Source organism: Arvicola amphibius, chromosome 12 (assembly GCF_903992535.2).
Source record: "Arvicola amphibius chromosome 12, mArvAmp1.2, whole genome shotgun sequence".
NCBI lineage: Eukaryota > Metazoa > Chordata > Mammalia > Rodentia > Cricetidae > Arvicola > Arvicola amphibius.
In genome coordinates this window covers 14,238,079-14,260,710 of record NC_052058.2, presented here as the reverse complement: position 1 = coordinate 14,260,710, position 22,632 = coordinate 14,238,079, and the positions used below count along the sequence as shown (strand labels likewise).

At 40.5% G+C, this 22,632-nt stretch overlaps 1 protein-coding gene across 3 annotated transcripts in view; it reads left to right on the top strand.

Annotated features, from left to right (window-relative positions):
- The window catches only part of Lin9 (lin-9 DREAM MuvB core complex component), a 46,531-nt gene extending 24,750 nt beyond the window's left edge, over window positions 1–21,781 (top strand). For all 3 annotated transcript variants that reach the window (XM_038349335.1, XM_038349337.1, XM_038349336.1), the window contains 7 exons: window positions 305–424; window positions 730–831; window positions 4,925–5,005; window positions 11,599–11,724; window positions 19,381–19,560; window positions 19,684–19,781; window positions 20,745–21,781. In XM_038349335.1, the coding sequence (XP_038205263.1) occupies window positions 305–424; window positions 730–831; window positions 4,925–5,005; window positions 11,599–11,724; window positions 19,381–19,560; window positions 19,684–19,781; window positions 20,745–20,850 (813 nt within the window). In that variant the 3' untranslated portion in view covers window positions 20,851–21,781. The remainder of the gene's footprint in view (window positions 1–304; window positions 425–729; window positions 832–4,924; window positions 5,006–11,598; window positions 11,725–19,380; window positions 19,561–19,683; window positions 19,782–20,744) is intronic.
- The last annotated feature ends 851 nt before the right edge of the window (window positions 21,782–22,632 follow it).

The window sequence follows — 22,632 nt, the reverse complement described above, 5'->3', positions numbered from 1 at the left end:
GTTGTGGAAATTTTGTGTGTGTGTGTGTGTTCGTGTTCACATTCTCGCATGTACTTTGGATTGAATCCAGGGCTTAGTGATCACTGAACTACATACCCAGTCTTACATGTTTTTTTAGTATAATAATTGCCGAAGATACAGCTTAGTAGTAGTACTTGCCTAGCATGTGAAAGGCCCTAAAAACTGCTAAATAAATTAATTTTAAGACTGTAACTACAACCAGATTAGTAAGATGCTATATCTCAAGTTGATATACAATGTTTACAAAGTCTCCAAGTTTTATGCATTATTCTCTTTTCCAAAGAGTAATGAGCCTCATGATACAATGCCAATTGCTGCCTTTGGACAAAAACAGCGGCCTTCTCGGTTTTTTATGACCCCTCCACGGTTACATTATACCCCTCCTCTCCAGTCACCAATTACAGTAAGTATTATAGAAATGCCCTCAGTAAAAAAAAAAAAAAAAAAGAAAAGAAAAGAAATGCCCTCAGTAATGTAACTATTGCAATTATAAACTGTTCTCATGAAGCACATATTACAGCTACTTGAGGACTTGAGAAGCTACAACTATATTATTTTAACTGATTGGCAGATACTAAAATAAGTATAGTTGCTCCAATTCTGGAATTATTTTCTTTGTTATTGGATTTAATATAATTTTAATTAAACAGAATTTTTACTTTATCTCAAGATACTGTCAGTGATTAGATGATTCTTTCTATTCCACAGGATAGTGATCCTTTATTAGGACAGTCACCTTGGAGAAGTAAAATTTCTGGCTCTGACACGGAGACGTTAGGAGGCTTTCCAGTAGAATTCCTTATCCAGGTGGTGAGTGAAGACTTGTCCCTTGCAGTAGTCTTTGAAAGAAATACTCAAGGAGAACTGTGAGCCAGGGGAGCCTCAGTATACATTGCCCCACTGTCTGCTAGACTGATATCATTATTGGTGCTTATGTATTTGATTTTTTTTGTAGGTGTTTTTATTTTGTTTTGGGGCTTTTTTCTGGGGTGAGCAGTTTTAGGTTCATAACAAAGTTAGGATGACTATAAAGATATTTCCCATAACCCCCTCTCACATGTGTAATGTCCTTCACCAGAGTGTGCATTCATTATAGTCATTGAGCCTCATCACCCAAACAAAATAAAAGGAAACAAATTGATGAAGGAAAATATATGTGTTTATTTATACTTTGGGCAAACCTGGGAAAGATTCCTACTTTCTTTCTGCTCTTCCTGAAGCAGTGTTACAGTTCTGTAGAAAAGATGAAACTAGCCGGACAGTGAAGGCTCACGCCTTTAATCCCAGCACTCAGGAGGCAGAGGCAGGCGGATCTCTGTGAGTTCAAGGACAGCCAGAAATACACAGAGAAACCCTATCTCGAAAAAACAAAAACAAAAAGACAGAAAGAAAAGATGAAACTAAAGCCAGGGAAATTGTGCATGGTGGTTTTACTGTAAGATCAGCCACCAGCGCTAACCCCCTGCCTGGCCCGCTGGCACCAGGTCATCTTGGACTTTCCCTTTCTCCAGCATGCCAGTTCCTGTGGAAATTCTGATGGTCCATTGTTTTATTGTCTCTAGATCAGTAGTCTGGTAGGCAAAGGGATGGTTACAAGTATCTCCCTGGAGTATTTGAAACTGCCAGGAATTTACCTCTCCGACTCAGCTCAGGAGCACAGTGATACCCCTGTCCCTTTTTATAATCCAGTTTTAAGGGGTTTGGTATATTGTGCCATCTATTTAGTGCTGGGATTGTGTTTCATTTTCCTGTAATGAGTTAGTCATTGATTCATTATATTGCTGATAGGTCTCAAACCCCAGGACAAATGGCTGAGATGCCCATTAACATCAAAGTGAACCTGACCACCAGGTTCTCCTATCACCTCTTAGTCTTTACCTGTTATGGGGTATGCCAGCCAGAAGGATTCTGTAACAGGTAGGAACTGTGGGAGGCAGGGAGAACCTGGCAGTCAGTGTCCCCTTTGATATGTTAAATAGTCACATCAGCCTTTTATCCCAGGGTTTGAAACTTAACAGTTGCAAAAATGAGGTCTAGAGAGATGGTTAAGAGCACTCACTGCTTCTGCAGAGGACCAGGGTTCAATTCCCAGACCTACATGGAGACGCATAGCCATATGTAACTCCTGTTCCAGGGGTTCCAACATCCTCTTCTGGACTCTGCAGGCACTGCATGCATGTGGAACATAGACATACATATAGGCAAAACACTGGTACATACAATAAAAGTTTTTAAAATTAAAAATAAATTACAGATCTTTATTTTAAAAGATTGTTGAGATGCTCATTTCATTCTCGAGACAGGGTTTCTCTGGAGCTTTGGAGCCTGTCCTGGAACTAGCTCTTGTAGACTAGGCTGGCCTCGAACTCACAGAGATCCACCTGCCTCTGCCTCCCGAGTGCTGGGATTAAAGGCGTGTGCCACCACCGCTCAGCTTTTCTGTTTTTCTCTTTGCTGGTCAGCTGAAATAATTGGATAAAGAAAAGCATCACCAGGCATGGACCAGCACTCAGAAGGCATAGGCAGGAGCATCAATGAAAATTTGAAGTCGGGGGGCTGGAGAGATGGCTCAGAGGTTAAGAGCATTGCCTGCCCTTCCAAAGGTCCTGATTTCAATTCCCAGCAACCATATGGTGGCTCACAACCATGTGTAATGGGGTCTGGTGCCCTCTTCTGGCCTGCAGGCATACACACAGCACAGAATATTGTATACAGAATAAATAATTTTTTAAAAGAAAATTTGAAGTCAGTCTGGTTTACCTAACAGGTTCTAGGCCTACCTAGGTTACATGGCAAGACCATGCTTTGAAAAGGGGAGGGGCAGAATACTTAATATGGTTTTTTTTTTGGTTACTTTATGGTGTAATTTGCAAAGATAAATGTTTGATGCTTTCTCTTTGCTTCCTGGTTCAACAAAATGAGTTTGGTGATTAAAATTATCTAGTTCTAGGGGATCTGCTGGTCTCTCTGACCTTCCTGAGCACTAGGCATACACATGGTACACAACATAGATGCCACAGCAGTAGAGCAACTGAAGACCATAAGTAAGACTGCTTAACTGCTTAATTTTTTAAAAAAAAAAAAAATCACTGTGAATTTAAGGATTTTTAACCTTAAGAACTTTTGTTTTTTCCTTCTTAGCAGTTTTTGTACCTAATGTCTACAAATTGCTCATTGAGCTGTGAAAGCTTGTTAAGATTGACTCTTTTAAATTTTTTTTAGATTTTATTTAATTTTATGAATGAGTGCTCAGATGAGGGCATCAGATCCCGTTGTAGATGGTCATGAGCCACCATGTGGGTGCTGGGAATTGAACTCAGGACCTCTGGAAAAACAGCCAGTGCTCTTAAATGCTGAGCCATCTCTCCAGCCCCTCAGATTGACTTTTTACAAAGTTTTTATACTATTTTATGTTTTCTGCCAGTGTATAAAATAGTCATGTTTGTGAAGTAGAAACTCATACAAATACAGAGAAATAGCAGAAGTGGAAGGTTGTTACCAGGAAGGCTTAGACAGGCTTTGTATGTAGTTCCCTTGAACACTGGTTCAGGCAAAGAGGTTTGAGAAACGTCTGAAAGACTTGACTGCAGAGAGGAATAGACTTTAGGTCTGAAGGGCTTTGTAATTACTCACTGTTGTCTTGGAGTCATGCTGAACCTTACAGACCGATTATTTCAAATCTTCATCTTGCCAGGGAAACCCTCACACAGTTGAGCACAGCAGCTGGAGCTGTTCAGCTGCCTTCATTGCAGCAGAGGCACTAGGGAACCAGATAGGTACACTTCCAGAACCTGACCCACCATCTGTCCTAGGTGGGCAGGTGCTGGTCTGAGGAACCAGATGGATGGTATGTGAGTGTGTCCCAGGTTAACTCCTTAATCCTTTTTAACATATCCTAATTATAATAGACTTTAAATTATTTACCATTACTTTTTTGTTTATTTTGTGTGTACTAAGAGATGGGTAGATGAGTACACTGTGTGTCACAGTGTGAATAACTGGGAAGTCGGCTCTCTCATTCCACCGTATGGGTTCTGGGGATTGAGCTCTGGTCCCCAGGTTTGATAGCAGGCATCTTTACCCACTGAGTCATCTCAGTGACCCAATTATTCTAACCTTAAAATATCCACATGGCTATAACGTGCAGAATTGAGTGCCTGTGGCAGAGCCCATCCGCATTTTGTATCACTATTGTTTTGGTTTGCTACTAGTGCTCTCTCTCCTCCCCTCCCTTTCCTTAATAAACCCTTCTTTCACAAAGTCACTTCTCTTTCTCAGGGAGTGGGCATGTGTGCATGGTCTGCTTCTAGGAGTCAGAAAGCCACTTTGAAGAGCTGGGTTTTTGTCAGGTGGTGGCACATGCTTTGCCTTTAATCCCAGCACCAGACAGCAGGAACAGGCAGATTTCTGAGTCTGATGTTAGCCTGGTCTACAGAGTGATTTCAGGGACATCCAGGAATACACAAAGAAACCCTGTTTTGAAAACAAAAAACAAAAAAATGAATTAGTTCTCTCCTTCCACCATGTGGGTACAGGGAGTCAAACTCAGGTGGTCAGGCTTGGTAGCACAGCTCACCACCTCTAATTACAGTATATTTTAAAATGTTTTCTTTCCTAAGTCAGGTTATCATTATGTAGACTAGACTGTCCTGGAACTTGTTATGTAGCCTCAGATGGCCTAAATTTACGGTCCTCCTGCTTCAGTATCCCGAGTGCTGAATTTGAATGTATGTTCTATGCTGAGTTTAAACTACTTTTGCTTACTGTGTGCATGTGTAAAGTAAAAAGGTTTGCCATAATTATATTGAGACTAAAATATATCATTAGAACATATTTGTGAAAACTGGAAATTGATATACCTAAATGTTTCTATTTATTCTAAAACATTTTTTTTTGTCTACAGACTAAATTATCAAAAATTCTCATGATTAAAAAAGAACATATCAAGAAATTAAGGGAGATGAACACAGAAGCAGAAAAACTGGTAAGGATTTAAGAATTTGTTTTACTTTGTTTACTTGTCTAATCTTAAAATGGTGAGGCCTTCTAATCTTTTTTATTTATTTGTTTGTTTGTTTGTTTGTTTGTTTTTGGGGGGGTTTCGAGACAGAGTTTCCCTGTGGCTTTGGAGCCTGTCCTGGAACTAGCTCTTGTAGACCAGGCTGGCCTCGAACTCAAAGAGATCCGCCTGCCTCTGCCTCCCGAGTGCTGGGATTAAAGGCGTGCGCCACCACCGCCCGGCTTTTATTTTTTTTTTTAATAATCTTCTAGTGAGTGATAAAAAAAAAAAAAACTCTTGAGGCATCTTTCTTTGTTTTTCTTTTGAGACCAAGTCTTGCTGTGTTTCCCTGGCTGGCCTGAAATGTACTGTATAGACCAGGCTGGCTTCCAGCTTATGGCAAGGCAAGCCTCCTGCATTTGCCTCCTGATGCTGGGACTACGGGCATGTGCCGCTACACTGGCTTGCAAATAAATATTACTTTAAATCATTATTTGATTTCACTTTTTCTTACTATATTCAATACATGTTGGTAAATCAGCAGTGTGATACAGTGCCTTACCCATTAGACCATTGACAGCACAGTTGCATAGGATTGATGGATTAGCTTCGTGAACGATTCACATGAGTGCAGAGTTCCTAGGGCTGATTAATACATCTTACTAAGGAAGATTTAATGATAGCTTTTTTAAAGTGCTTCAGAATAAAGTAGCTAAGTTGTCATATTTAAGTTAACTTGACAAAGATTTTATTAATCAGATAAGTCTAAAAAACCAAGTCAATTTTATTTGTAAGAAAGAATGAGTAGAAGTGTTGTTCTCCCCAGCCCCCCTCCCTACACCCAGACAGGGTTTCTTTGTAGCTTTAGAACCTGTCCTGGAACTAGCTCTTATAGACTAGACTGGCCTCAAACTCACAGAGATGTGCCTGCGTCTGCCTCCCAAGTGCTGGATTAAAGGTGTGTGCCACCACCGCCTGGTGTGTTGGGTTTTATGAGATTGTCGGTGTCTGTGTGTCTATGCTGTGTGCATACAGACATTCCTGGAGTCTAGCACAGGTTGTAAGATTTCCTGGGGCTGCCTAACATAGGTGCTCAGAACTGAACTCGGGTAACTGCTTACATAAAAATACTCTCTAAATGTTTTCATCATAGACCAGGCTGGCCTCAAACTCACAGATATTCATCTGCTTCTGCCTCCCAAGTGCTGGGATTAAAGATATGAGCAACCACAGCCAGCAAGATTATTTTCTTAACAAGGGATTGAAAATAAAATTAAAATGGGACTCAGGTATAGCTTAGTGAGACCTGGCATCAAACCAAAACAGAAATAGGTGGGTGGATGGGTGAATGAATGGGAGGGTGGGTGAGTAGGTGGATGTTCAGCCCCTGACATGTATAAATAAACAAAACATAAACTTACATTCAGACATCTAGGATAAAGGAAGGCAAGAGGTATTAAATTTTTTATGGAATAGTATTTGTTTCCAAAGAATGTATATGTTTTTACAAAGAAAATTAATCTCTTAAAGTTTCCTTTTCACCCAGCCCCCCCCCCCAAAATGTAGTTTTCGATTCTTTGTATGTGTGTTGCATATCTGTTCATGTTTACATGTATGTGTGAAGTGTCTTCCTCAATCACTCTCCACAGTATTGTATGTCTGAAGACAGGGTCTGGTCTCTCAGTGAACCGGGAGCCGATGGATTCAGGTAGGCTGGCTAATTAATTCCAAGGACCCGCCAGTCTTTGCCTACCCAGTTCTGGTATTACAAGGCAGTGTGTGCTGGGGATTACATTCAGGTCTTTTTGCTTGTGCAGCAAGCCTTTTACCAAGTGAGCCCTGTCTGCCCAACCCCAAAAAAATTTGATAAAGTTTATCAGAGTATAGCTTTGAAGTAGATTTTTTGCATCAAGTTATATAGTACTGGTAAGTTAGTGAAAGTTTGAGCTAATTGACTTCAATATATCTTTTCTATTTAAATTATTCAAATATGTCTTAAGCATATTAAAATAATACATAGGGTGCTAAAGAAATTGCTCAGAAGTTTAGAGCACTGGCTGCTTTTCCGAGGATCTAGACTTGATTCCTAGCACCTACATGGTGCTTCAAAACCATCTGTAGCTCTAGATCCAGGGGATCTGACGGTCTCTTCTGACCTTCCTGAACACTAGGCATACATGGGATACAACATAGATGCCACAGCAGTAGAGCAACTGAAGACCACAGCACTGTAACTGAAGGCGGCGGCAGTGCCGAAGTAATGGACAATAGATGGGGACAGTGCTGGAGTAACTGGCAAGGGCGGTGCGGGGGTAGCTGACGATGACAGTACGGTAGACAGACAGATTGAAACAGACACCCATACAGACACATGAATTCATGACAAGGTGCAGGGAAAGGAATCTTTGAAATAGTGATATTAATTGGCTATCAGAACAGAGTGTAGGGGATTCAGCCATGACTTTATCCTATAGATAAAATAAGTGGGAATTTAAATCTAGAAATGGAAAGCAGAAGTCTGAAATTTAAGAGACTGTAAATGATTATATTTATGACTTTAGAGCAGGACTCTTTAGACTAAGTAAATATAGAAAACAGTAACCATAAAAGAAAAGATTAATAGTTTAACCTACATTGAAATTAAGTATCTTTGTTGAACAGAAGCTATAAGAACAGAAATTGAAAGGCAAACCAGTGTCAAAGGAAACATTTATAGCTATACACCAGTAAAAAAAAAAAAAAAAAAAAAAAGATGTCGGTAGTGCTGGCAGTGGTGGCACACACCTTTAATCCCAACACTGAGGAGGCAAAGGCAGGAGGATCTCATGAGTTCGAGGTCAGCCTAGTCTACAAAACAGGTTCCAGGACAGCCATGGCTACACAGAGACCCTGTCTTCAAGAACCTAGAGAGAGAGAGGGAGGGATGGAGGGAGAAGTTCAGCCCAGTAGACAACAGGAAGGAGGGTTGAACAGACAGGAATTTTTACACAGAAAAATATTAAAATGTACTTCCAAAATGTCTTTAAAAATACTCAGCTTTGCAGTTAGCTGTGGTAGCACACTCCTATAATGATAGCACAGAAATAGAGGCCAGAGGATTGTGGTTTATAAGTGAGACTTTTCCCAAAAACCTGATGCTCAACTATGTTATTGATCAGAGTAATGGGAGTACACAGATACCATCCATCATGCTCTTAAAGATTTCATTTATTTTATTTTAAAACTTTGTTTTTACTTTATGTGTATGGGTGCTTTGTTAGCATGTATATCTATTAAAGACCAAATATGGGTGAAAATTCAACAAGTTAAAACTTCCTATACCACAACTCAGGATGATTGTATCCATTAAAACTCACCATATTTGTTAAGTGTTCACAACAGCAGTGTAATGGCTTATATTAGAAGCAGCCAGATAACCAGCAAGGAGAGCACAGCATGGCTGTAGATTGCTGGTTTCTAAGGAGTATTATAGAGCAACAGTTGAACTGATATGCACATTTGCAGTGGGGGATAAATCTCACCAATGGTGGCTCAGCCCTAACTAGTGCTTGGGAGGAGGAGGGAGAAGATCACTGCAGATCACAGGAACAACCTGCTTCCTATAATGCTCCTCACTACCCAGGGCTACATATCAAGATGCCTTCTCAAAAAATGAAAAAAGCAAATAATGGATTCTGTTTTGCCATACTTTATCAAGTAAACTTGATACAAAACTGTGAATTTATGGTAATGTGATAATGGCTCCTTTGGAGAGAAAAGATAAAATAACAGCATGGTAGGACTATAGGAGGTCCATGTTCTCTTAATTGACCTAGGTGGGTTTTCCTATTATTAGGTCCCTAATTTTTGTTTGTTTGTTATTGTTGTTTTGGTTTTTGAGATAGTGTTTCTTTGTGTAGCCTTGGCTGTCCTGAACTCACAGAGATCCACCTGCCTCTGCCTCCCAAGTGCTGGAATTTTAAGGTGTGCGCCACCACCGCCTGGCTAGTTTCCCTAATTTTATTGAGATAGAATTGATGCTCAGTCAGATGTACTTGCTTGAAATTTACATTTGATCATGTGAACCATTACCATATGCTCTGCTAAAGAGGAAATTGTTTACTGCTACTCTAAAATGTCCTTTGGTAATATCGCCCTTATTTCTAGGCAGCCATTAACATACTACTGCCTTTCATCGTGGGTGAAGACTAGCTTATATTTCCTAGAATTTTGTATAAATAGAATCATACAGTATGCCTGAGCTCTTTTCATGCCTGGTTTCAGCATAACAATTTGTACTTAGTCACGTACTTAGTGACAGGATTCGAAATACACAGTTGCTTTTTCCTTTCAATGCATTATAGTAATCAAATCCAGGACTGTACACTTGTACCACTGAACTGCACCTTCCTTTATGAGTATCCCACAATTTATCCACTCATCTACGAATGAGCACTTGGAGTTTTTCCAATTTTTAGTTTCTCTAAAATTGCTGTGAACATTTGTGTACAAGCCTTTGCGTAATAGGTGCTTTTCTTTCACTTGTCGTGTTTATGAGAAGTGAACATGTTTTTACACAGGTATGATTACTATGCAGTAATTCATTGAATTGTATGTTTGTGCAATTTTGTATTAAAACTTCAGTTAAAACAAAAACATTAAAAAACAAGATGATAATGTTGGTCATAATAGCACATGCCTTTAATTCCAGCCCTCAGGAGGCAGAGGCAGGCAAATTTCTTGAGTTCAAAACCAGCCTAGTGTTTGTAGCATATTCTAGGCCATCCAAAGTTACAACTTTCCCCCTATGCTCGGGACTGAACCCAGGCACTCACATATGCTAGCCAGCACTCTGTTGTTGAGCTGTTCCCCAGCCCTATGACATTAAACTTTCCAGCATGAAGCTACAGCTGTGTGACTTCATTCTAGCATTTAGGAAGTTCATACAGAGTCTGTCAGAACTCGTTCCCACTCTCTCTAAAGCATAACCTGTCAGTTGACATGTTACATTACAGTGGTGCCCCTTATTTCTCTGGTTCCCTTTTCTGGCTTCTATGGGGACTTCCACACATAGTGCGGAGACATTAACACCACAGTCAAAAAACCCATACACAAAAAAATAACCATCTTAAAAGTTTACAGTGTGTGAAGACTGACCATATAACTCTCCATCTTCATGTGTAGAGTATTGGTTAGTGTGCAAGGAAGTGTTCATACATTCTTCAGTGAGAAGATAAGCTACTGATCTTCCTAGAACGCAGCTGGTCATTGATAGCCACAGTCCTACTTCTGGATTATCTGTATTAGTGCTTCTCTGTGACTGATAAAGCATCATGACCAAGGTAACTTACAGAAGAAGGTGTTTATTTGGGCTCATGGTTCTGGAGGATTAAGAGTCCATCTTGGTGACTGGAGCATGAAGCTGAACGATCACATCCTCAACCATAAACTCGAAGTAGAGAAAGCTAACTGGAAGTGGCATGGAGTTTGAAACTCTCAAAGCCCACCCACCCCCAGTGTCATATTTCTTCCATCAAAGCTTTACCGCCTAAATTTCCGTAATCAGTGCCACCAGCTAAGGACCAAACATTCAAATATCTGAGCCTGTGGGAGCTTTCTCATTCAAACTACTACATTCCATTCTCCCTGCCCCAGTTAGTTTGTGGCCATTATCATACTACAAAATGACTTTAGACCAACTTCAAAAGTTCCCATAGTCTTTCTTCAACACTATTTCAAAGTCCAGTGTCTCTTCTGAAACTCCATACAATCTCTTAATTGTAACCCCTTGTTAAATCAAAAAGCAAAGTACACATTTACAACTTAACATTCCTGAAGGGAAGAACTGGGATATAATGTGGAAATACTGGATCAAAGCAAGACTGGAGCCTAGAGGGCACCACCAAATCCTACTCCATCTCTGATGTCAATGAGGTGTTTGCTTTATATAAGTTCTCTGTATATAAAATCTCCATTAAATGAAGTAAGTGGTGGGCTGGAGAGATGACTCAGAGATTAAGAGCACTGACTGCTCTTCCAGAGGTACTGACTTCAATTCCCAGCAACCACATGGTGGCTCACAACTATCTACAATGAGATCTGGTGCCCTCTTTTAGCTTACAGGCATGCATATAGGCAGAACACATTTATGTACATAATAAATAGATAAAAGTAAATGGGCAAGAGAGATCATTGAGTCATTAAGAGTGCATACTATCTTTTTTGAGTGCATACTATTCTTGCAGAGGACCCGAGTACAATTCCTAGCATCCACGTTGAGCAGCTCACAACCACCTGCAGCTCCAGCTCTAGGAAGATCCTATACTACTCTATGGGTGCTGGCATTTACATGTGCATATACACACTCACATAATTTAAAGCAACCAAATAAATATAAAAGAGAGAAAAGAGTAAATGGCAGACATCATGCATTCCTAAGAACAAGGACAATCTCCTAATAACACACCGTTACCCCATAAGAATGGTGTCACTGTCTATAGGCTGATGTAATGGCCTGCTGGTCATTTTAGATCTCTTTTAGATTATTGAAATTGCATTAACAAGACAAAATCTTATTCAGGTCTGTTTTTTCTTCTTAGAAATCATATTCCATGTCCATTGGTATTGAATTTCAGCGGAGATATGCAACCATTGTTCTAGAGCTTGAGCAGCTGAACAAGGACCTGAACAAAGTTCTGCATAAAGTTCAGCAGTATTGCTATGAGGTCAGTGCTTGTATGGCTGTTTGTTTGATTGATTGTTTTGGTTTTGGTTTTGGTTTTGGTTTTGGTTTTTTTGTTTTGATTTGGTTTGGTTTGGTTTGGTTTTTTTTTTTTGAAATAGGGTCTCAGTTTATAACTATGGCTGACCTGGAACTTACTGTGTAGACCACGCTGGTCTCGAATTCACAGAGATCCACCTGTGTCTGCCTCCCAAGTGCTGGGATTAAACATGTGTACCATCAACAGCCTGATTTTTATTATTTTCCCTCCACGTTTTATTATTTGAAGTTTAATGTTTTTACCTTCACCTTTTACAGGCTCTAAATTAAGCCAGGATCTTTAACCGGTCTTTTAGCAGAACTATATTTTACTGATATATTTATTCATCTCAGCATTCAGAGTATTTTATATACAATAAACTATCTATTTTAGTTACTAAACTACAAATGATATTACTCTACCAAAAAAATAGACTTAGAATTCAGAATCCAGAAAAAATAATTATCTTTTGTGTTTTGATAGTGCTGTGTGTGTGTGTGTTCATTTGTTGGAGGCAGTGACTAATGGGTGCCAGAGTCAGTCAGTTTCAGGTGTCATTTCTCAGGTGCTATCTACCTTGCTTTATCAAACAGGCACTCCCTGGGATGCAGGACTCACTAATTAGTCATCTCTCTCTGCCTCCCAACACCAGGATTATAAGCACATACTGTCAAGCCTACTTTTACATGGGTTCTGAGGATCATACTCAAGCGTTCATGTTTGTACTGCTAGCACTTCATTGACTGTGCCATCTCCCCAGTCCCTTGGTTTTTTGGGGGGTGTGTGTGTGTGTGTGTGTGTGTGTGTGGTTTTTGTTTTTTGTTTTTGTTTTTGTTTTTTGAGACAGTATCTTGCTACATAGTCTAGGTTAGCCTTGAACTCATAATTCTTCTACCTCAACCTCCTCTAGCCCAAGTGTTGGAATTATAGACAGACATGCATCACCGTGTCTGCCAGAACAATTACTCTTAATTTCACTATTCCAGAAACCCTATTTTTGTTTACTATGATTTTTTTTAACTGTGTGTGTGTTTTGCCTGTGCATATGCTTCTGTACTATATGTGTGCCTGGGGCCATTGGATGCCAGAGAAGGTATCAAATACTCTGGAACTGGAATTATAAACTGTTATTAGCCACCATGAGGTGCCAGGAACTGAAATTGGGTCTTCTGCAAGAGCAACAAATGCACTTGACCACTGAGCTATCTCTCCAGCCTCCTCCCTTATATTTTATTTATGTGTGCGCGTGTTTTGCCTGTACATGTGCACCATGTGCATGCCCAGTGAGTGCCTCCATAAGTCAGAGAGGGCTTTGGCTTCCCTGGAACTGGAGTTGCAAGTGGTTGTGAGTCACAGTGTGTGTGCTGGGAACCAAACCTGAAACCTCTGCAAAAACAATGCTCTAAACCACCGAGCCATCTCGCCAGATGACTTTTCCCCCTCTTTGGTTTTTCAAGACCGGGTTTCTCTATGTAGCTTTGGCTATCCTTGAACTTACTCTGCCTCCCAACGGCTGGGATTAAAGGCGTGCAACACCACCACCCAGCTAACCCCTTCTCTTTTTCAGACAGCATGTGTTCTCTCAACAGTCATACTTTGTTTCTTCCTTTCAGCTGTATCTTAGAACTGTAAATTTCACAGGAGTTTGGGGAATTTTTCATTCACATGTAATTATAAATAGTAGTATAGTTCAACCGTCAACTAAAATTTGAAGCTCTTACTACGAAGTATTAAATTATTGTGATAAATTTGGAATGCTCCTGCTTTTGCATTCTTTGAGACTTTGTGTCTAGTAAAGCCCTCTATAATTGTGATAGGAAATTCTAATCACCATATTGGTAAGTCCCAAACATCTGTCATAGATGATGATGTCAAGCTACTTGAACTGAACTAAGAGAATGAATTGTGGTCACCTGTGCTTGTTCTTTTAGCCATCCATTCTCATCCATACTCCCTACCTAATGCCCCCCTTCATGTTTCAGTAGCGATATAACCAGAGCTTTGCACATTCTAGGTAAGTTCTTTGTCACTGAGCTATATTCCTAGTGCCTTAGCTTTAATAATACAGTATTGCTTTATAACCCAGGCTGGACTTGAACTCACAGTCTTTGCACCTCCACTTCCTCAGTGCTAGGATTGCAGTGCATGCCACTGTGCTTAGCTGCATTGTTATTTATTTCTAATTTTTTGGTAGTTGTCTGCTACCTGTCCATCAGTGACTTGTTCTAGTAAATAGACTTCCTGCCCTGACCAGCCACAATGCAGAGGTGTAGCCCACAGGGTTCAAGAGACTTCCATAACAGAATGGCACATAAAGACAGGGCTCACGTATTGGTCTTTGTGTCTTCCCCAGGGCCCCACTCAAGTGAAATGAATTGATTTCCACAAAGCTCTTGAAGTAGAGCATCTATTTAAAGAAATAATAAACCAGAGCTCTATGACTTGGCACTTTTACTCCTTAATATACACAGACAGTTGAACACATATTTACCAAAAGGAAACTACTAGAATGTTCGTTCATTCCTTGTTACCACCCAGAATCAGAAACTGGGTGCCAAAATAAATAGATAAAATTTAAAAATCAGAAACTGGAGCTGCAGTGATGGCTCAGTAGTTAAAAGCACTGTTTGCTGTTCTAGAAGACCCAAGTTTGTTTCCCAGAACCCACACGGAGGTTCACAGTCATCTACAACACCAGTTTCAAGCGGTCAGACAGCCTCATCTGTATCAGGCACACACGCTGTACATACACCCCTGTAGCCGAAACATGCACATAAATCACAATAATAAAATACTTTTTGTTTGTTTTGTTTTATTTTTTTTTTTGACACAGAGTTACTCTGTAGCGCTGGAGCCTGTCCAGGAACTCACTCTGTAGACCAGGCTAGCCTCAAATTCACAGAGATCCACCTGCCTCTGCCTCCCAAATGCTGAGATTAAAAGTGTGTGCCATCACTGCCTGGCCATAAAATAATTTTTAAAAAAAATCAGGAAAAGAAAAAGCTGGGTGGTGGTGGTGGTGCACACCTTGAGTCCCAGCACTTGAGAGGCAGAGGTAGGCAACTCTAGTTCAAGGCCAGCCTGATCTACAGATCAAGTCCCAAGCCAGCCAGGGCTACATAGAGAAACCCTGTCTCGAAAAACCAAAATCAAACCCAAACCAAATTAAAAAACACCGCCCCCCCAAATTCAGAAACTGCAAGTACCCATAAATATTAGAATGGGTCAATAAATGTGTTATTATTACACAGTGGAATGCTACCTGCAATGAGAATTAAAGAATTCAATTACTGTGCAACTCTTTGAACAGTGTCAGACACAAAAGAATAAAAATTGTATGCTTCTATTTTGCAGTGAGCAAACACCAGCAAAAGCTGGCCTATGAGGCTGGAAGTCAGGCTGGGGATGCCCTCTGCCAGGCAACACTGGAAGTTGCTGATCACTAATCACTCATTTCTCAGGCATATTTAACTTGGAAAAACTCAGTAACTTTCATGTTTTATGATTAGATACTTTTGTGTATTTATATATACTTCAGCTACAAGTGTTTAAGGTGTTAAGAGAGTAAGATTATTCACTGCAGCAATATTAATAACTGCACACATTTAAAAAACACTTAAATTCCAACTCTTAGGAAGTTGACCAAATAATTTATGGGATCCTTCACATAGTACTATGCTTCCATAAGAAGGACCAAAGAAGAGCTGGAGTGCTGACTCAGTGGTTATAAGAGCACTTACTGCAGCTGGGCATGGTGGCGCACACCTCTAATCCCAGCACTTGGGAGGCAGAAGCAGGCAGATCTCTCTGAGTTTGAGGCCAGCCTGATCTATAGTACCAGTTCTAGGACAGCCAGAACTACACAGAAAAACCCTGTCTCAAAATAAAGCAAAACTGGCTGGGGAGATGGCTCAGAGGTTAAGAGTACTGGTTGCTCTTCCAGAGGTCCTGAGTTCAATTCCTGGCAACTACTTGGTGGCTCACAACCATCTGTAATACATGCAGGCAGAACACTGCATAATAAATATTTTTAAAAATAAATAAATAAAACAAAACAAATAATGCACTTTTTGCTCGTGTAAGAGACCTAATTTCAATCCCCAGCACAACATGATGCTTCACAACCATCTGTAATGGATCCAGTGTTCTCTCTGACCTTCACAGGCACCAGCCATGCACATGGTACACAGATACACATGTAGGCAAAAACATTCATACACATAAAATAAAAACTAAAAAGAAAGAGAGAAAAGAAGCCATCTTCCTGATATGAAGTAATTTGCAGGATGTTTTTAGTTTTGTTGTCATCAGAATTGTGTGTATGCATGTATGTGGACATGCAGGCCCACATGCTATGACACACATATGAAGTTAGAGGACAACTTTCCAGTTTTCTCATTTTACCATGTGTTTTGGCATTGAACTCAGGTCATCAGCTTAAGGGGCAAGCCATCTCATTGGTTCTCTAGGATTTATTAAGTTTAAAGAAAAAAAGTAAAGCACACAAACTAGGTGTGGCGACACAGCCCTGCAGTCCTAGCTGTTCTAGAGACTGAGGCAAGAAGATCAAGGATGGGCCCAGGAGCTTGAAGCTCACCTGGGTAACACAGTGAACATGATGAGGACACGTCTCAATAAAGAAGCAGAGTAAAATATCTCTCTCTCTCTCTCTCTCTCTCTCTCTCTCTCTCTCTCTCTCTCTCTCTCTCTCTGTATATGTGTGTGTGTGTGATGGGAACTTTGTGGGGCAGGAGTGAGCACTTGACTTTTGGAGTAGGAAATGTGTGAAAATAAAATTCATGTTGACTGCTTACTATTTCTGCAGACTAGTTTGAGTATAGGATAGTATCAGAGAGTAGCATGTACTTGAACGTTTCCCCAGCAACTATAAGTACACTGTGATTGTGGTGTAGCTCGGTAGCAGAATGCTTGCATAGCTTGCTCAAGGCCCTGAGTTTGATCCATAGCACCACAAAACCAGGACAGCAAAACAAGGGGTGAGGACGCTCTTTTGGGTAAAGTACTTACTGTACAAGCGTGCAGACTGTGTTGACACTCAGCACCATGGGGGAAAGCCATGCTTGTCATTTCAGTGTTTGGGAAGCAGAAACAGGTGGGCTCCTGGGCCACTGCAGCCAGTCAGTCCAGATGAGTCAGCAAGCTTCAGGTTCAGGGATAGAGTGGCTCAGGAGATAAGGTAGAGACAACTGAGGTGGATGCCTGGTGTTGGTTTCTGGCCTCTACACACATATGCACACACAGAAACACTTACACAAAGAGTAAACTCTACAAGTGACTGCAGTGAGAGAGAAACCAACTATATTTCAATAGTAACACAAACAACTCTAAAGAGGACAGAGATTGATTGAGATGCAGAGATTCAGTGTGTTTACCATATGCCTTTAGTCTAAACCAAACTCTAAACTCACTAGTAAGGCTGTATTCTCATAGTGGCATGAAGTAGCAATCCTGAAACTTGTGTGTATTCTAGGGCTGAGCAAGTGAGTATATTAAGGTAATGGGAGCCAGGTATCTCACTGTGGGAGAACCAAGTTGTGAGAAGAGAAACTAGATCCTGAGGTGTTAGATTGGCAACGGAAGCTGTATGTATTCGTGGCTTGTTCATACTAGAGGCATAAGGAATGTGTGTGTCCTTAGCCTAGGAGCAGTGCTATCCTAGCAGCAAAGAACACACCTCACAGCCAGACTTGTTGCCAACATTATCTCCAGTAAAGGAAAAGGGATGCTTGAAGACAGGCAGTCTTGGGACCTAAGACAGAAAGAGCAGAAGATAAATAGGGACCATTTACTATGCCAGGAAAACGGACCCCAGACTATGTGGTCACTTCAAAAGGAGTCATCACAGAGTTCTGCAGGCCAGATCTGAGCCTCAGAATAAAGAACTTAGAGTCCATGGAATCAACAGAATTGATGCATACTGATACTCATCCTTTTTTTTTTTCCCGAGACCGGGTTTCCCTGTAGTTTCTAGAGCCTGTCCTGGGACTAGCTCTTGTAGACCAGGCTGGCCTTGAACTCAGAGATCCGCCTGCCTCTGCCTCCCGAGTGCTGGGATTAAAGGCGTGTCCCTCCACTGCCCGGCATACTCATCCATTTTTAAGGAAAAGTTCTTCTAAAGGTGCCAACTTCGGTTGAGGAGATGGCTCCGTCGGTAAAGTGCCTGCCACTCAAGCATAAGGACCTGAGTTCAAATCCTCAGTACCCACTTAAAAGTCAGGAATAGTGGTATAAACCTGCAATCCTATTACTGACAAGGTGGGAAAGTGGTGGACACAGAGCCAGGTCATTGACCAGCCAGCCTGGCCAAGTTGATGAGGTTCGGGGTTAATGAGAGACCTTGTCTCAAAAAATAAAGACAGAGAATGGCCAAGGAAAAACACATGAACTGGGCAGTGGTGGTGCACATTTCCAGCATTCGGGAGGCAGAGGCAGGCAGATCTCTGTGAGTTCGAGGCCAGCCTGGTCTACAGAGTGAGTTCCAGGACAGCTAGAGCTACATAGTGAAACTTTGTCTCAAAAAACAAACAAAAAAAAAAAAACCTACAGAGAAATCCTGTCTTCCCCCCAAAAAGAAAAGACACATGGAGCTGGAGAGGTGGTTCAGTGGTTAGAAGCACTTACTCTCTTGCAAAGGACCTGAGTTCAGTTCTCAGCACCCAAATCAGCAGCTCACAGCTACCTGTTACTCCGGTTCCAGGGCATACGATGCCTCTGGCCTCTTTGGGCACATGTATGCATGTGGTGCATATAACACACACACATAAACACACTCATACAGTAATGATAACAATAAATTTAAAAATATGAGGCTGGAGAGATGGCTCAGCAGCTAAGAGTACTTGTTGTTCTTCCAGAGAATTTGGGTTCAATTCCTAGCACCTACATGGTAGCTCACAACTGACTGTAACTCTAGAATCCAACACCCTCACATAGACAGACATGCAGGCAAAACACTAATGCACATAAAAATAAATAAATTATTAAAAATAAATATCAGGGGGTGGTGATGTGCACCTTTAATCCCAGCACTTGGGACACAGAGGCAGACAGATCTCTGTGAATACAAGGTCAGCCTGGTCTACAGAGTGAGTTCCAGGACAGTCAGGGCTACACAGAGAAACCCTGTCTCAAAAAACCAAAATAAATAAACAACATTTGATAACAACCATAGTAATGATTGATATAAACAAGGCTCATCATTGGATGCCCAAACTGGAAAGAAAAGTGTGATGTCAAACAAGAGCTTTATGTAGCCTCAGAGTCTTTTTGTGAATATTAATTACAAAGGGGAAATCTGGCAAATAGCTCACTATGTAACAGCAGAGAAACACATCTCACGTAGTGAGACAGAAGAACACCGGGTGTCTCCCAGCCATGATGCATCACATTGCTACTTCTGCCGGAAACGTGCAAGTGCAGTCTAATGACAGCTCACGCAGCAAACCTACCTGGAGGGCATTACTCTCAGGTGATAGAAGGAAGTAGCGGATTCCCCAGTTGTCCTTGACCTCCGCGTGTGTGCCATGGTACATCCGTGCCCCCCCCACACACACACAGTCTTGTCAGAGCGCATCTCGTGTTTTACTCCTCCATGTTCAGCTTGCACCAGACCAGGGACTCCAGCCTGCTGATCAGCCAACAGACTTGAGACGTAGGTGTGAGGAAGAAGCCCAGGAAATCGTCCGGCAAGCCAACTCCTCCTCAGGACAGCCCTGTGTTGAAAATGAAAATCTGACAGACTTAATTGCCAGGCTTACGGCTATTTTACTACAAATTAAGGTAAATTTCAGAGAAAATAGGTTTATGGGTTTTTTAATACTAAGCAAACTATTAGTTTGTATCTACTTGTGTCTATATTTAAGATAAAATTTAATTAAATTTTGAAACATTTTTTCCCTGTAGTGTCTAGCAGAGGGAGGAGACCTGAATTCCTTTGAATTCAAATCACTTACAGATTCATTAAATGACATCAAGAATACAATAGATGCTTCTAATATCAGGTAATTGATTAGGTATACAATAATTCTTTTGTGTTAAAATCGTAGTGATTTTTTGGTAGAGGTTTTAAGAATTTTGCTATTTGTGTAGTTGTTTATCCTTTAAATATATTGAAAAGTTTTCACTTATGTCCATTCTGTTGACAAGACAGACATCTCACACCAGCTCTCTGTATGAGGCATCAGGACATAATGTTTGGTTTTGGCTTGTTGTAGAGCTTGGCAGTGTCTCCTCGGCTTCAGTAGCCCTGACACTTCTTTGCTCCTAAGTAGACTTTCCCACAAGCACTGAAACAGATCCGTTCCTACCCAGGAGGCATTTTCTTAGCTGTTTTCTAAGAAACAGCTATTTACTAACTAAAATTAAGCTTCCCTTAGGAGAAAAGAAAAAAGCTTTCCTTGAGTTCACTAGCTGTCTCAGCCGGTAAAGCACTTGCCTCGCTAGCCTGGCCACCCGAGTTCAGTCCCCAGAACCCGCATAGAGATGGATGGAGAGAGCCGACTTAACAGAGTTGTCTTCTGACCGCTACGTGTGCCGGGGTATGCACTCACACACAGTAGTAAATGAGTATGCTTAGGGCGGTCAAGGTGGCTCAGTGGGTAAAAGCATTTGTCACCCAAGCCTGGAGACCTGAGCTCAGTCCCCAGAACCCAAATGAAAGCAGATAGAAAACAGACTCCACTAAGTGGTGGTGGCACATACCTTTAATCCCTGCACTCGGGAGGCAGAGGCAGGCAAATCTCTGAGTTCAAGGCCAGCCTGGTCTACAAAGTGAGTTCCAGGACAGCCAGAGTTTATTACACAAAGAAACCCTGTCTCAAAAAAGAAACAAACAAACAAAAACACTCCACAGATTTATCCCTGCCTACCACATTTATGCCTGGAACACACATAATAATAATGAATTTAATTTTTTTTGTTTTTCTTAATTTTGTGATAGTTAACCTTGTTTCTTCTTTCTTTAGTTGTTTCCAGAATAATGTGGAAATCCATGTTGCACATATCCAGAGTGGCCTGAGCCAGATGGGAAACTTACATGCCTTTGCGGCCAACAACACCAACAGAGACTAAGCACAGGAATCTGGTACCCAGCTGCACAAGACCTCGGTCTGAGGAGTCTTTTTCCTTAATCTAAGCTTCCAATACCAGATAACCTATGTGCTGGAAAACCAGGGAACTGTCCATCCAGATACGGCTTTTTAATACACTGTACTGCTTCTTAAACCAGCATTGTGCCGACCACATTTATTTATTGTGCTTTTATTATCCAGATGCAGTAGTGTTGCTTTCATGTTTATCAGCAAATATTTTTAACCTGAAACTATCTGAATATACTATTTCATGGAGGAGCGTGCTCACCATTTTTATACATGCATGAATTCTGCTCAGCACATGCTAGCGACTCCTGTGGCAGAGAGCGCACAGAGCACGGTCCTTTCCGTGCAGGACGGAGTCCGTCTGGAAATCACCGACTGGTCCAGTGGATTTAGTTGGCCATTATGTCTCAGGCTTCAAAATATACATCGTGAGTGTGGGAAGTCGTCCTAGTCTTAAGGAAGCCTCTGGAATATGGATGGGAAACACAGACTTAAGTATATGGTACATATACTGATGGTATGACATGGTTCTATAGATCAATTTATAATAATATTTTAATTTATCATAATTTATAAAAACTTTGTTGTTTATCAGTAGAAGAAAATGAAGGAGCGGGAAGAACTGTATTCTGGAATGCTGGATTTCGGCAAGCGGACTTGGCATGCCTTTCCATGATTCAGGGCAAAAAGTGCTATTGTTAGATTTATTTTAAAAAAGACTGATTATACACTATTTTCATATTTTTTGTTTATTTGCACAACTTTAAACCAGATTACTGGTTAAAATCCAACAGTACACAATTTATAAAGTAAAAATATTTTATAAGGAAAGCATATGACCGGTTTGAATTACAGAGAGGTTTTGTTTTTTAGTTTTTTCTTGTTTGGTTTTGTTTTTTCTTTTTTTAAGAAAAAAACCCTGCCTAAAATAATCTTGTAAAAAGTATGTATTTTAAAATTTTTGTTTTAATATAGAATATTATAAAGCCAAAATATAATTGTTTTCAGATTTGGAGTTTAAAATATAACTATAGAGGTGATTCTGATTCTTTGGTGTCTCATAAAATGAGGCTTTTTGTATATTAATGTACAATAAAACTAAAATAAGATTATTTTCCATTTGAAATTTTTGTATAGTTTAAAAGCGCTTCCGTGTTCTTTGTTGGTATTGGGCCACTGCAGATCTTTAGTGCAGAGTTTATATTTAGCTAAACTGTTATGTTAATTAAGAAATGCATAAATCTTTTATTCTTAATATTTGTAATTCTAAATAAATCGATCTATGAAATTTAATATCTGCCTTCTCATTTTATTACAAGTTGATCATTAATTCTATTTAAAATGTTTCAGAGGGCTGGTGAGATAGGTAGCTCAGCAGGTGAGAAGTGCTTAGTGCCAGTCTGGCAATCACACGGTGCCAGGAAAGAACTGATTTCTGTTAGTTGTCCTGTGATCCTGTAACTGGTGCAGACACACACACAAATAAATCAAAAGTAACATTGTTTTTTATATCCAGATGTGGGTGTGCACTCCATTAATCCCAGCACTTGGGACCCGGTAGAGGCAGGTGCATTTCTGTGAGTTCAAGGCTACCCTGTCCTACATGGAGAAAACTTGTCTCAAAAAGCAATTTTTCAAAAATGTTTTTAAGAATTACAGTTTCCACTAAGTTTTAGGAGATAATACTACAGATCAGTTACCAGGCCTTTTATGTTTTTGTTGATGTTGCTTATTTTAAGACAGATCCTCACTATGT